Below are 16,213 nucleotides of genomic sequence, written 5' to 3'. Positions count from 1 at the left end.
CACTGTTCATATCCTGGGTCGAGTTGTCCGACCCGGGATGATCTACAGACAAAGCGACCGACCTCTTCAGGTCAGGACAATCCGACCTCTTCTCAAAGAGCTCGGCCAAGTCACGAGAAAACCCAAACAAAGGTCCCAAATAGAGGAACACGCCCCAGATCCTAAGGCAGCCCAAGCCTACAAGAGAAGGGCGGCTCCCTTGAAGATAAGATGACCTCACTTGAAGATAAGATAAAGATAAGATAAGATAACTTATCTTATCCACAGGAGGCCACATCTCACCATTATAAATACCTTGGAGCACCCAGGTATAACTCATATTCTGATCCTACTCAATACCTGCTTAATACCCTTGCTAACTTAAGCATCGGAGTCCCTTGCAGGTACCCCCCACCCTCCGGGGACGAAGGATCAGCAGCACTTTCAGTTCCACAAGTCGGACACACCAGCTCCGGCCGATATACACCTGCCGGACACGTCGGCTCTGACCGACACAGAAGATCTCGACCAAGATCGACCTACAGTTTCAGGTAACCCTCGAAACATCAGGCGAAAACAGAAAGTGAGAAAGAAAAGGGGAAGTTACGAAACAGAAAAGAGAAGCTGTTTTGTGAAAAGTTCAAAAAGAACAAAGAAACGGAGCATTAAAAAGAATTAATGAGGTTATTAAACCTTCGCACATTCCTAAAGCAAGGGGAAGCGCATTTTCAAAAGAATAAAATTCAAACGGAAACGTTCCGCATTCAAAGGAGAACTCTACATAGAAGAAGTTGACAAAATGCTCGAGTTCGGCTTCACCAGAGAAGGATCGAAGTCCTAAAACTAAGACTCGACCTCAAAAAAGACCGAGCTCGAGCAGGGGCACTGTTCATACCCTGGGTCCAGCTGTCTGACCTAGGATGATTAGCAACGAGGCGACCGACATCTTCAGATCAAACTACCCGACCTCTTCTCAAAGAGCTCGGCCAAACTGCCAGGAAAGCCCAATAAAGGGCCCAAACAGAGGAACACGACCCAGATCCAAGGGCAGCCCAAAACCTATAGAGATAAGGGTGGTTCCCTTGAAGATAAGACGACCTCGCTCGAAGATAAGATAAAGATAAGATAAGATAACTAACTTACCTTATTTAAGAAAGTCGCTCTACACCATTATAAATACACTAGAGCACCCAGAGATAACTCATACTCTGATTCTACTAAAAACATGCTTAATACCCTTGCTAACTTAAGCATCGGAGTCCCTTGCAGGTACCACCACCCACTGGTGACAAAGGATCAGCAGCATTGCGAGTCCAACAAGTCGGACACGACAGCTCCGGCCGCCACACACAAATCGGACCCGTCATCTCCGACCAGTACAAAAGATCTCGTCCGAGATCGACCTACAATTTCATGTAACCCTCGGAACAGTAACTGGGCACAAAGAAGAGAGTTTGGAGGGAGGTAGAAGGTATCGGGTACAAAGAGGAAGGTATTAGAAAGTGGGCAGAAAGAGGAAAAGCTTTGGAGGGTGGTAGTCCTCGGCTGGGCAAGAGGTGCGTTAAAATAAATCATCATCATCTTCATCACCTTTTTCTTCAACCAAAGCTTTAGTTAAACAAACTCTTATTTTAAACCACCTCTTGCCCAGCCGAGGACTACCTCCCTCTAAAGTTTTTCCTTTTTGTGCCCACTTTTTAATACCTTCATCTTTGTGCCCGATAGAATCTACCTCCCTCCAAACTCTCTTCTTGGTGCCCAGTTACTTACCTTCTTCTTTGATAGCCATGAGTTCACTGACAGAATCATGCTCCACACCGACGGAGCCAATCTCAGTGTGGAAGCTGGTTTTGGTGGCCACCATCGCTGTCGGGATCCACCTTGTCAACGCTGTCTAAATAGCATGGCTAATACCAATCTATATGGAGTTCGAAATACCGGATAAATGGACCTCTTTGGTATGGCTCGTCGGCGCCGTTTCTAGCTCTGTTTTCCATCCCATAGTTAGATATTACAACAACACCTGTAAATTCGGGTGGCGGCAACGTCGTTTTATGTTTGCGGGTGCCGTTGGTGCCACCATAGCTTTTTTGACAATTGGATTCGCCAAAGACATTGGGTACGCCTTTGGAGACAACCTCTCCGAGTATACTAAGAATCGCACCTTAATCATTTTTGGGATCAGATTATGGATGTTGGAGATTTCGATCAACATAATCGATGCCCGCTGCAGAGACTTCCTTGATGATCTTGCCAGTAGAGACCAACCAAAGATCAGACTGGCATACCAGTTCCTCTCATTCTTCATGTCAGTCGGAAACGAAGTGGGTTACTTGACCGTCTTATTTAGTATATTCGATGTTATATTGCCATTCACCATGACAAAAGCATGTGATAGGTTCTGTGAAAATGTGAAAAGCATATCAATTTTTTAAATCCTTCTTCTTCCCGTGGCTGTGTTCTGCTTCCAGAACAAGCCAGCATTACATGAGGATGAATCAAGTGAGAGGGAAGAAAAAGATGACATATGCGCACAAGTTAAATGCTTCCGAGAAATGTTTCGGACCATGAAGAGGCTGAATAACATGTTGGGTTTTATTTAGCCTCTTCAAGATCCGAAACATCTCTTGGAAGCATTTAACTAGTGCACATCTGTCATCTTCCTCTTCTCTCTCACTTGACTCCTTCTCAGGTAATGCTGGCTTGTTTTGGACGCAGAACACAGCCATGGCCATCAATAACGGTAGAAGAAGAATTAAGAAAATTGATACGCTTTTCACATTTGCGTCGAACCTATCACATGCTTTTGTCACGGTGATTGCCAACATGACATCAAATCTACTAAATAAGACGGCCAAGTAACCCAATTCATTTTTGACTACCATGAAAAATGAGAAGAACTGGTATGCCAGTCTTATCTTTGGTTGGTCTCTGCTGGCAAGATCATCAAGGAAGTATCTGCAGCGACCATCGTTCATGTTGATCGAAATCTCCAACATCCATAATCCGATCCCAAAAATGATTAAGGCGCAATGCTGAGTATACTCGGAGAGGTTATCTCCAAAGGCGTACCTAACGTCTTTGGCGAATCCAATTGTCAAAAAAAGCTATGGTGGCACCAACGGCACCCGCAAACATAAAAGGACATTGCCGCCACCCGAGTTTACAGGTGTTGCTTCAATAGCTAAGTAAGGGATGAAAAATAGAGCCAGAAACAACACCAACAAGCCACATGAAAGAGGTCCATTTATCCGGTATTCCAAACTCCACATAGATTGGTATTAGCTATGCTATCTGGACAGCGTCGACAAGGTGGATCCGACAGCGATGGAGGCAACCAAAACTAGCTTCCACACTGAGATTGGCTCCGCCGGTGTAGAGCCTGATTCTGTCGACGAACTCATGGCTATCAAAGAAGAAGGTATGAAACCGGGCATAATGAGGAGAGTTTGGAGGGAGGTAGAAGGTATCACCCACAAAGGGGAAGGTATTAGAAAGAGGGCAAAAAGAGGAGATGCTTTGGAGGGTGGTAGTCCTCGGCTGGGCGAGAGGTGGGTTAAAATAAAGCATCATCATCTTCATCACCTTTTTCTTCAACCAAAGCTTTAGTTAAACAAACTCTTATATTAACTGACACATTGCCCAGCTGAAGACTACCTCCCTCCAAAGCTTCTTCTTTGTGCCCACTTTCTAATACCTTTCTCTTTGTGCCCGATACCTTCTATGTCCCTCCAAACTCTCTTCTTTGTGCCCAGTTACATACCTTCTTCTTTGATAGCCATGAGTTTACCGAATTCATCGATAGAATCAGGCACCACACCAGCGGAGCCAGTCTCAGTGTGGAAGCTGGTTTTGGTGGCCTCCATAGCTATCGAGATCCACCTTGTCAATGCTGTTCAGATAGCACGGCTAATACCAATCTACGTGGAGTTCGGAATGCCGGATAAATGGACCTCTTTGGTGTGGCTCGTCGGCGCCATTTCTAGCTCTGTTTTTCATCCCTTACTTAGTTATTACGGCAACACATGTAAACTTGGGCTGCGGCACCGTCCTTTTATGTTTGCGGGTGCCGTTGGTGCCACTATAGCTTTTTTGACAATTTAATTCGCCAAAGATATTGGGTACGCCTTTGGAGACAACCTCTCCGAGTATACTCAGCATCATGCCTTAATCATTTTTGGTATCGGATTATGGATGTTGGAGATTTCGATCAGCATGATCGATGCCCGCTGCAGAGACTTCCTTGATGATCTTGCCAGCAGAGACCAACCAAAGATCAAACTGGCATACCAGTTCTTCTCATTCTTCATGGCAATTGGAAACGAACTGGGTTACTTGGACGCCTTATTTAGTTGAGTCGATGTTATGTTGGCATTCACCGTGACAAAAGCATGTTAAGTTCTGTGGAAATATGAAAAGGATATCAATTTTCTCAATCCTTCTTCTACTGTTATCGAAGGCTGTAGCTGTGTTCTGCGTCCAAAACAAGCCAGCATTACCTGAGGAGGAGTCAAGTGAGAGGAAAGAGGAAGATGGTAGATGTGCACTAGTTAAATACTTCCGAGAAATATTTCGGACCATGAAGAGGCTGAATAAACCCATGTTATGCCTGATGGCGGCTGAGTTATTCAACTGGGTGGCCTTGTACGGGTTCTTCTAGTACATCTTTGATTGGATGGAGAGCGAGGTATTCGATGCGAAGCATAGAGAGCTTAACTCTAGTGCAAGACCATTATATAACCCAGGCTACCGGTATGGAACTCAGGGTCTTATACTAACTTGGGTGGTTGCGGGTGTTATCTGCTTGGCTGTACAGCCCATTGGGCGAGCATTTGGTTGTGCGAAGAACCTTTCGGCAGCTGAAAATTTTATACTTGCTGGTGGCTTGGCCATGACGTTTTAGATAAGCAAGTTAGCAAAAGACAAATGGCGGAGAGCAATGATTTAATACCCTCCAGCGGCATTCTGGCTTTGGTCTTCTGCTTTTTTGGAGTTCTGGGCATTTCTATTGGGGTAATTAATAATATCTTTCTATTAGTATCAGATATAAGATAAGAATATATTAGTATATGTTCTTATCTTAAATAATTATTCATTTTGACCTCAATAAAATTAACCATTTTAGACATATTAATCGTACTCTTATTTGGATTTCAGATAACATTTAGTGTCCCGTCAGCACTAGCATCCTTCTACTCAAACTAGTGTGGCTCAAACGAGAGTGGTGCAGGAAAAGGTATGACACTCACCCTAAATTATACACTACAAATAATATTATATTAAAATAGGATGACATCCACTTTTAAAAAAAACTAAAGTAGAATATAATTTGTTTAGAGAATAAGCCATAACCAATAAAAAAGTTTTCCATCAACTTGGCCCTTTAAAGATTACGAATTTGACTAGACAATTTCTAACCGTGTGTTTTGCTTCTCAACTTACTCCACGAAGTTACAATATACGGATTAAAAAAAAGAAAAAAAAGTAAAACTTCTGTTTTGCTTCTCATCTTACTCTACGAAGTTACAATATACGAAAAAAAAAGTGAAACTTCTGTTTTGCTTCTCATCTTACTCCACGAAGTTACAATATACCAAAAAAAAGAAAAAAAAGTGAAACTTCTCCTTACGCTCTCTGCTTCAGTGCTGCTTCTTCTCTTTACTCTATTTCTTCATCTTCGTCTTCTTCATCAATCATCATCAGCTTCATCTCCTTCTTTTTCTTCTTCTTCTTCAAACAAAGCTTTAGTTAAAAAAACTCTTATTTTAACCTACCCCTTGCCCAGCCAAGGATTACCTCCCTCCAAAGCTTTCTCTTTGTGCCCACTTTCTAATACCTTTCTCTTTGTGTCTGATCCCTTCTACCTCCCTCCAAACTCTCTTCTTTGTGCCCAGTTACATACCTTCTTCTTTGATAGGCATGAGTTCACCGAGTTTAACTCTTATTGGATGGAGATTGAGGTATTCGGTGGGAAGCATAGAGAGCTTAACTCTAGTGCAAACCATTATATAACCCAGGCTACCGATATAGAACTCAGGGTCTTATGCTAACTTGGGTGATTGCGGGTGTTATGTCCTTGGCTGTACAGCCCATTGGGTGAGCGCTTAGTGGCGCAAAGAACCTTTGAGCAGCTGGAAATTTTATACTTGCTGGTGGCTTGGCCATAAAATTTTGCATAAGCAAGTTAGCCAAGGACAAGCGGGCAGAGAGCAATGATTTAAAATCCTCTAACGGCATTCTGGCTTTGGTCTTCTGCTTTTTTGGAGTTCTGGGCATTCCCATTTAGGTAATTAATAATATCTTTCTATTCGTATCAGATATATGATAAGAACATATTAGTGTATGTTCTTATCTTAAATGATTATTCATTTTGACTTCAATAAAATTAACTATTTTAGACATATTAACCGTACTCTTATTTGGATTTCAGATAATATTGAGTGCCCCGCTAGCACTAGCACCCATCTACTCAAACGAGAGTGGTGCAGGGAAAGGTATGACACTCTCCCTAAATTATACACTACAAATAATATTATACCCATCAAATTGGTCATTTAAAGATTACGAATTTGACTAGACAATTTCTAACCGTGTGTTTTGCTTCTCATCTTACTCCACGAAGTTACAAGATACGGATAAAAATAGAAAAAAAGTGAAACTTCTGTTTTGCTTCTCATCTTACTCCACGAAGTTACAATATACAAAAAAAAAGAAAAAAGTGAAACTTCTCCCTTACGCTCTCTTCTTCAGTGATGCTTCTTCTCTTTACTCTGTTTCTTCATCTTCGTCTTCTTCATCAATCATCATCAGCTTCATCACCTTCTTTTTCTTCTTCTTATTCAACCAAAGCTTTAGTTAAACAAACTCTTATTTTAACCCATCCCTTGCCCAACCAAAGACTACCTCCCTCCAAAGCTTCCTCTTTATGCCCACTTTCTAATACCTTCCTCTTTGTGTCTGATATCTTCTACCTCCCTACAAACTCTCTTCTTTGTGCTCAGTTACATACCTTCTTCTTTGATAGCCATGAGTTCACCAAGTTCATCGACAGAATCAGGCTCCACACCGACAGAGCCAATCTCAGTGTGAAAGATGGTTTTGGTTGCCTCCAAAGCTGTCAGAATCTGCCTTGTCAACGCTGTCCAGATAGCATGGCTAATACCAATCTACGTGGAGTTCAGAATACTGGATAAATGGACCTCTTTGGTGTGGCTCGTCGGCGCCGTTTCTAGCTCTGTTTTTCATCCCTTACTTAGTTATTACAGCAACACCTGAAAACTCGAGTGGTGGCACCGTCCTTTTATTTTTGCGGGTGTCGTTGGCGCCTCCATAACTTTTGTGACAATTGAATTCGCAAAAGACATTGGGTACACCTTTGGAGACAGCCTCTCCGAATATACTCAACATCGCGCCTTAATCATTTTTGGGAGATCGGATTATAGATATTAGAGATTTCGATAAACATGATCGATGTCCGTTGCAGAGACTTTCTTGATGATCTTGCTAGCAGAGACCAACCAAAGATCAGACTGGCATACCAGTTCTTCTCATTCTTCATGACAGTCAGAAATGAACTGGGTTACTTGGCCACCTTATTTAGTAGATTCGATGTTATGTTGACATTCACCATGACAAAAGCATGTGACAAGTTCTGCACAAATGTAAAAAGCATATTAATTTTTTCAATCCTTCTTCTACCGTTATTGACGGCTGTGTCTGTGTTCTGCGTCCAGAAAATTTTATACTTGCTGGTGGCTTGGCCATGACGTTTTACATAAGCAAGTTAGCCAAGGACTAGTGGCGAGAGAGCAATGATTTAACACCCTCCAGCGGCATTCTGGCTTTGGTCTTCTGCTTTTTTGGAGTTCTAGGCATTCCCATTGGGGTAATTAATAATATCTTTCTATTCGTACTAGATATAAGAAAAGAACATATTAGTATATGTTCTTATCTTAAATGATTATTCATTTTGACCTCAATAAAATCAACTATTTTAGACATATTAATCGTACTCTTATTTGGATTTCAGATAACATTGAGTATCCCATCAGCACTAGCATCCATCTACTCAAACGAGAGTGGTGCAAGGAAAGATATGACATTCACCCTAAATTATACATTACAAATAATATTATACTAAAATAGGATGACATCCACTTTTAAAAAAAACTAAAGTAGAATATAATTTGTTTAGAGAATATGCCATAACCAATAAATTTTTTTTCCATCAAATTGGCCCTTTAAAGATTACGAATTTGACACCATAATTTCTAACCGTGTGTTTTGCTTCTCATCTTACTCTACGAAGTTACAATATACGGATAAAAAAAAGAAAAAAAACTGAAACTTCTGTTTTGCTTCTCATCTTACTCCACAAAGTTACAATATACTAAAAAGAAAAAATGAAAAAAAAGTGAAACTTCTCCTTTACGCTCTCTTCTTCGGTGTTGCTTCTTCTCTTTACCATGTTTCTTCATCTTCGTCTTCTTCATCAATCATCATCAGCTTCATCACCTTCTTTTTCTTCTTCTTCTTCTTCAACCAAAGTTTTAGTTAAACAAACTCTTATTTTAACTCACCCCTTGCCCAGCGAGGACTACCTCACTCCAAAGCTTTCTCTTTGTGTCCACTTTCTAATACCTTCCTCTTTGTGCCTGATACCTTCTACATTATTCCAATTTCTCTTCTTTGTGCTCAGTTACATACCTTCTTCTTTGATAGGCGTGAGTTCACCGAGTTCATCTACAGAATTAGGCTCCACACCAATAGAGCACATCTCAGTGTAGAAGCTGGTTTTGGTGGCCTCCATAGCTGTCGGGATCCACCTTGACAAAGCTGTCCAGATAGCATGGCTAATAGCAATCTAAGTGGAGTTCGAAATACTGGATAAATGGACCTCTTTTGTGTGGATCATCGGCACCGTTTCTAGCTCTATTTTCCATTCCTTACATAGCTATTATAGCAACACCTGTAAACTCGGGTGGCAGCACCATCCTTTTATGTTTGCGGGTGTCGTTGGCGACACCATAGCTTTTTTGACAATTAGATTCGCCAAAGACATTGGGTACACTTTTGGAGACAACCTCTCCGAGTATACTCAGCATCGCCCCTTAATCATTTTTTGGATCAGATTATGGATGTTGGGGATTTCGATCATGCCCGCTGTAGAGACTTTCTTGATGATCTTGCCAGCAGAGACCAACCAAAGATTAGACTGGCATAACAGTTCTTCTCATTCTTCATGGCAGTCGGAAACAAACTGGGTTACTTAGCCGTCTTATTTAGTAGATTCGATGTTATGTTGGCATTCCCGTGACAAAAGCATGTGACAGGTTCTGCGCAAATGTGAAAAATATATCAATTTTCTCAATCTTTCTTCTACCGTTATTAACAGCTGTGGCTGTGTTCTACGTCCAGAACAAGTCAGCATTACCGAGGAGGAGTCAAGTGAGAGGGAGGAGGAAGATGACAGATGCACACTAGTTAAATGCTTCCGAGAAATGTTTCGGACCATGAAGAGGCTGAATAAACCCATGTTATGCCTAATGGCAGCTGAGTTATTCAACTGGGTGGCCTTGTACGGATTCTTCTAATACATCTTTGATTAGATGGAATGTGAAGTATTCGGTGTAAAGCATTGAGAGGTTAACTCTAGTGCAAGACCATTATATAACCCAGGCTACTGGTATGGAACTCAGGGTCTTATGAAAACTTGGGTGGTTGCAGGTGTTATGTCCATGGCTGTACAGCCCATTGGGGGAGCGCTTAGTGGCGCGAAGAACCTTTGGGCAGCTAGAAATTTTATACTTGCTGGTGGCTTGACCATGACGTTTTACATAAGCAAGTTAGCCAAGGACAAGCCGCGAAAGAGAAATTATTTAACACCCTCCAGCGGTATTCTGGTTTTGGTCTTCTGCTTTTTTGGAGTTCTGGGCATTCCCATTGGGGTAATTAATAATATATTTCTATTCATATCAGATATAAAATAAGAACATATTATTATATGTTCTTATCTTAAATGATTATTAATTTTGATCTCAATAAAATTAACCATTTTAGACATATTAATCGTACTCTTATTTAAATTTCAGATAACATTGAGTGTCCCTCCAGCACTAGCATCCATCTACTCAAACGAGAGTGGCTCAAACGAGAGTGGTGCAGGAAAAGGTATAACACTCACCCTAAATTATACACTACAAATAATATTATACTAAAATAGGATGACATCCACTTTTAAAAAAAACTAAAGTAGAATATAATTTGTTTAGAGAATAAGCCATAACCAATACAATTTTTTTCCATCAAATTGGCTCTTTAAAGATTACGAATTTGACTAGACAATTTCTAACCGTGTGTTTTGCTTCTCATCTTACTCCACGAAGTTACAATATACGGATAAAAAAAAAGAAAAAAAAGAAGTGAAACTTCTATTTTGCTTCTCATCTTACTCCACGAAGTTACAATATACCAAAAAAAAAAAGAAAAAAAGTGAAACTTATCCCTTACGCTCTCTTCTTCAATGCTGCTTCTTCTCTTTGCTCTGTTTCTTCATCTTCGTTTTCTTCATCAATCATCATCAGCTTCATCACCTTCTTTTTCTTCTTCTTCTTCAACCAAAGCTTTAGTTAAACAAACTCTTATTTTAACCCACCCCTTGCCCAGCCGAGGACTACCTCCCTCCAAATTTGTACCCACTTTCTAATACCTTTCTCTTTGTGCCCGATACCTTCTACCTCCCTACAAACTCTCTTCTTTATGCCCAGTTACATACCTTCTTCTTTGATAGACATGAGTTCACCGAGTTTATCGACAGAATAAGGCTCCAAACCGGCGGAGCCAATCTCAGTGTGAAAGATGATTTTGGTGGCCTCCATAGCTGTCGGAATCTATCCGATAGCATGGGTAATACCAATCTACGTGGAGTTCGGAATATCGGATAAATGGATCTCTTTGGTGTGGCTCGTCGGCGCCGTTTCTAGCTCTGTTTTCCATCCCTTAGTTAGTTATTATAGCAACACCTGAAAACTCGGGTGGTGGCACCGTCCTTTTATGTTTGCGGGTGCCGTTGGCTCCTCCATAGATTTCTTGACAATTGGATTCGCAAAAGACATTGGGTACGCCTTTGGAGACAACCTCTCCGAATATACTCAGCATCGCGCCTTAATCATGTTTGGGATCGGATTATGGATATTGGAGATTTCGATCAACATGATTGATGCCTGCTGCAGAGACTTCCTTGATGATCTTGCTGGCAAAGACTAGCCAATGATCAGACTGACATACCAGTTCTTCTCATTCTTCACGGTAGTCAGAAACAAACTGGGTTACTTGGCCGCCTTATTTAGTAGATTCGATGTTATGTTGGCATTCTCGTGACAAAAGCATGTGACAGGTTCTGTGCAAATGTGAAAAGTATATCAAGTTTTCCTATCCTTCTTCTACCGTTATTGACGGCTGTGGCCGTGTTCTGCGTCCAAAATAAGCCAGCATTACCTGAGGAGGAGTCAAGTGAAAGGGAAGAGAAAGATGACATGCGCACTAGTTAAATGCTTCCGAGAAATGTTTCAGATCATGAAGAAGCTGAATAAACTCATGTTATGCCTGATGGCGGCTGAGTTATTCAACTGGGTGGCCTTGTATGAGTTCTTCTGGTACATCTTTAATTGAATGGAGAGTGAGATATTCGGTGCGAAGCATAGATAGCTTAACTCTAGTGCAAGACCATTATATTACCCAGGCTACCGATATGGAACTCAGGGTATTATGCTAATTTGGGTGGTTGCGAGTGTTATGTCTTTGACTGTACAGCCCATTGGGCGAGCGCTTCGTGGCGCGAAGAACCTTTGGACAGCTGAAAATTTTATACTTTGCTGGTAGCTTGGCCGTGATGTTTTACATAAGCAAGTTAGCCAAGGACAAGCGGCGAGAGTGCAATGATTCAACACCCTCCAGCGACATTCTGGCTTTGGTCTTCTGCTTTTTTGGAGTTCTGGGCATTTCCATTGGGGTAATTAATAATATCTTTCTATTCGTATCAGATATAAGATAAGAACTTATCTTAAATGATTATTCATTTGACCTCAATAAAATTAACCATTTTAGACATATTAACCGTACTCTTATTTAGATTTCAGATAACATTTAGTATCCCGCCAACACTAGTATCCATCTACTCAAATGAGAGTGGTGCAGGAAAAGGTATGACACTCACCCTAAATTATACACTATAAATAATATTATATTAAAATAGAATGACATCCACTTTTAAAAAAAACTAAAGTAGAATATAATTTGTTTAGAGAATAAGTGATAACCAATAAAAAATTTTTCCATCAAATTTGCCCTTTAAAGATTACGAATTTGACTAGACAATTTCTAACCATGTGTTTTGCTTCTCATCTTACTCCACGAAGTTACAATATACAGATAAAAAAAAAAAGAAAAAAAGTGAAACTTCTGTTTTACTTCTCATCTTACTCCACGAAGTTACAATATACAGAAAAAGAAAAAAAATGTAAAACTTCTGTTTTGCTTCTCATCACCAAATTTTGAGAATGAAAATATCTTATTTTTCTTGCAAAAAATTATATCAAAATATGATATAAAAAATATTTTTTGTTAATATATATTTAATATCTAATTCTATTTTGTAGTATTTTAAAATCTTTTGAGAACTTATTTGTCATTTATTAATATTTTTTGGAATTATTTTTATCAGCATTATGAACTTTTCGAGTACTATTTTAGTAGTTTATTCTTAATTGTTCTATATAATATTTTTAATTACAGATCATATTTCAAAAAAAAATGCTTCAAACTTAATTTTCAATTATTATATTTATAGTTAGAAAAAATTAATTTTTATGTACTATTATTAGTATAAAAAAATTTATATATCATAAAAATAACAAAATTTTAAATTGACTAATTAAAAATTATTAAATTTATACATATAATTAGATGATAATGTAAAATTTTTTGTACGGTCAATATATCGAAATAAAACTCTTACAAAATACTAAAATTGGTAAATGAAAATCTTTTAATAAACGCATTGTAAGTGAATAGTGATCAACCTAATTCGATATTAGGGTAGCCTATGACAAGTGAATGGGAAAAAAAAGTCAAAGAATCAGTCAGGACAAATCGGCACACTTTCGGCTTTTGATAAGTTTTTGTTTCGTTTTTTTAACTCTAGAAACTTAAAAAAAAAAAAAAACAAAAAGGTCCGATCCAACTCACTAGTTGAGCTAAGGTTATTGGTTCATAAGATAAACTCATTCCGTTTCACAACTCTACGTACTTTCATGAAACTTTCCACTAACGTTTAACACTATATATGCCACTATATATTGTTAGACTTTTCAAAAAACAAAATACATTCACCAAGATGGATACCATATAGTAAAATGAGCTCATGAAATCATATAAGAAGAAAATATAATAAAAAATGGTTAAGGCCCATGATTTGTGTTATATGTGTATCATACTCATAGATTATAGGTGATGGTACTATTAGAAGTAGGTCAAAATTAGCTTTATCTCTGTCTAATTCAAGGGCTTCTTCTGCTAATCTGGTCGGTTTGTCGTGTGTTTATTACTTGCAAAATTTAAATTTTTATATACTTATTTTTTTTCATTTCCATCCGTTGATAAATTCATAATTAATTACTTTAAAGAATTATGCTTTTGTAGAGTTTCAGGAATTGCTTTTTAATTTTGGTGTTGCCTTTTCAGCGATGTTTTTTAGTAATGTTAAAATTTAGTATTTTTTTGGTACATGGAGATCACAAATTTAATTGGGACTTTTATTTTTTTAAAATTTATAAATTTAAAGGATAAATTTAGTTTTTTATTTTAATTTTTTAAATATATAAATATAACTCTCAAAATTTTTATTTTAGTATTAAAAAATTTTTAAATGTATAAATAAGATTTTTTAATTTATTTGATGTTAAAAAATTCAATATAAATAAGATCTTTCGATTTATACATTATAAAATCTGATTCTCATTTTTCTATAAATTTTATTATCTCTCAAATCTAAGAGTGTAATTTATTATTTAAAATAAAAAATTAAAATTTATATCAGAATAAAACATATCAATTAACTATTACACTGAATAACACGCCATTTTCTTCCATTTCTAAAAATATTAGCCTAATTTAATTTGTGTATTCATATTGTTTTGCTTTATTATTATTATTATTATTATTATTATTATTATTATTATTATTTCTAAAATAACTTAATATAAAACTAAATATGTTTATTTTATTTTAAAAAAGATTTGAATAAATATACAATAGAAATATTAAAAGAATTTTGCCAAACTATGTCTTGAAGACACTTATTAAATGTACTATTTAAAAAAAATTTAACTAAAAGTTATAAAAAATTATTATATTCTTAATTATACCCCTAAAACATAAATTAACCAGGGGCCGTTTAAAAATTTTCAAAAGTAATTTTTTTGAGTTTTTAACTTATGAAAAATAGTAGTATTAATATTTGGTGTAATTTTTTAAATTAAATTATAACTTTTTAAAAAATTATTTGAAAACTTATAGAAAAATTGAAAAAAAATAACTTCTCTCATAATAAAAGAAAATTTATCACATTTTTTTAAAATAAATACTTTTAAAATTAAAAACATAAACATAAAATAACTTATTTATAAATTATTTTTAATATAATTATTTATTATTTAAATTATTTTTAAAAAAATTAATTAAATTATTTATCCAAATTGGACTATATTAAAAACTTCGAACTTTTAGATTCTCAACAAAATTTTCTATATTTAATACCTTGAAATTAAATGTATACACGTCTTTATTAATTTAAAGAAAACGATGACATACGCGTCTATAAAGTATAAATGCTACTATATAATGTAGATGGAATGGATTAGGCAGGTCCAAGATAACTTGCATGCCTATTACTTACATTACCAAGGTAATTAATTAAGCATGTTTTTTACGGTGGCAAAAGGGGATGGCAGAACAACAAGTTTGATTTTAATAATCCACTTACTTTATTTTTTGTATCTTAGAAAAAGTAGTTTGAAGGCCATGTGTTTTTACCCATTCTTTGATTCCTTTCTTCACAGTCAAACTTATAAGTATTGAATTTGCACTCTTCGAGATTAATCTTTTATCTGTCATCAACTCATATATATTATTAAAACTTTTCTTTTTGTATTCATTCTCTTCGTACGTGTGTCTCCATGTGTGTACTGTTTTTCCTCCTTTTCATACTTATTATTTAACCTTGCATTTCAAATTACCTTGATCTCTATCTTATGTGATTCAATTAATCATATCAATTTGTATGGTAATGCTACTATAGAAAAAGAAAAAAAATAAATAAATAGTATTTACACCCAATTGACTTTTTTATATGGGGCAGTTAATGATATTGACTTCATTCAAGAATCCTTTTTTTTTATCGGTTCAATATTAAAGAAATCAAATTTTGCATCCTAATAAAATCAAAAATATTATTTACACATTAAAATGGGTTATTATATATTTTTATATAAAAAAATTTAGAAATTAATAAAATTTATTATTTTTATCTGTATTTTAGTCATTAATCCATTTTTCTTATTTTTCACAGTATTTTTCAACCCAATAGACACGTTAAAGACTAGTTTTTCACAAAAAATTTGTCATTGGGCAATAAATTACTGCATATACGAAGCGAAATTTAAATCCTGACACTTACTTAAACGGATTAGTGAGCTAACCAATAGACCAATTCAATTTAGTTATCAATCCAATATTTTTAGTTTAACAATTTAATAACATGCTTTTGATCTACATTTTTAAACATTATTAACTCTTTATTGACAAAAAATAATAAATTCTACTACTTCTCTAATATTCTTCGTTATATAAATACATATATAATTTAACTCATTTTTAGTATATATTTTGTATTTTATATTTCAATATATATTCTATATTAGTAGCTGATTTTAATATACAGTTAACATAATTATAATAAAATAAAAGATTTTATTATTTTATATTCTAAAAATATATGCTAAGATTACAAATTGAGTAAATTTTTATTACAAAAATAAAAAATTTAATTTAATGAAAAAAATTTAAAACTTTTTACTATATTAAAATATACCGTTACTATATTAAAATATACAGTTGTTATTAAAAGATTTTATTATTTTATATTCTAAAAACTTTTTTCCTAAAATAAAATATGATA

General features: G+C 36.2%; 3 protein-coding genes across 3 annotated transcripts; 2 read left to right on the top strand and 1 right to left on the bottom strand.

The window, feature by feature from the left end:
- The first annotated feature begins 1,901 nt into the window (after positions 1 to 1,901).
- LOC112795320 (putative sucrose transport protein SUC6) lies at positions 1,902 to 2,414 on the top strand. Its single transcript, XM_025837256.1, has one exon. The coding sequence runs from the start codon at positions 1,902 to 1,904 to the stop codon at positions 2,412 to 2,414; it is 513 nt and encodes a 170-aa protein (XP_025693041.1).
- A 63-nt stretch (positions 2,415 to 2,477) lies between these two features.
- On the bottom strand, positions 2,478 to 2,957 carry LOC140184246 (sucrose transport protein SUC1-like). The gene has a single exon (XM_072234559.1). It carries the CDS (start codon positions 2,955 to 2,957, stop codon positions 2,478 to 2,480), a length of 480 nt encoding a protein of 159 aa, XP_072090660.1.
- A 349-nt stretch (positions 2,958 to 3,306) lies between these two features.
- On the top strand, positions 3,307 to 4,639 carry LOC112795319 (sucrose transport protein SUC2-like). Its single transcript, XM_025837255.1, has 4 exons — positions 3,307 to 3,530; positions 3,735 to 4,006; positions 4,094 to 4,290; positions 4,439 to 4,639. Exons 1-4 carry the CDS (start codon positions 3,307 to 3,309, stop codon positions 4,637 to 4,639), a joined length of 894 nt encoding a protein of 297 aa, XP_025693040.1.
- The last annotated feature ends 11,574 nt before the right edge of the window (positions 4,640 to 16,213 follow it).

Source organism: Arachis hypogaea, chromosome 4 (genome assembly GCF_003086295.3).
Source record: "Arachis hypogaea cultivar Tifrunner chromosome 4, arahy.Tifrunner.gnm2.J5K5, whole genome shotgun sequence".
Taxonomy (NCBI): domain Eukaryota; kingdom Viridiplantae; phylum Streptophyta; class Magnoliopsida; order Fabales; family Fabaceae; genus Arachis; species Arachis hypogaea.
The sequence above is the reverse complement of the archived record's forward strand: the minus strand, read 5'-3'. Positions and strand labels throughout refer to the sequence as shown.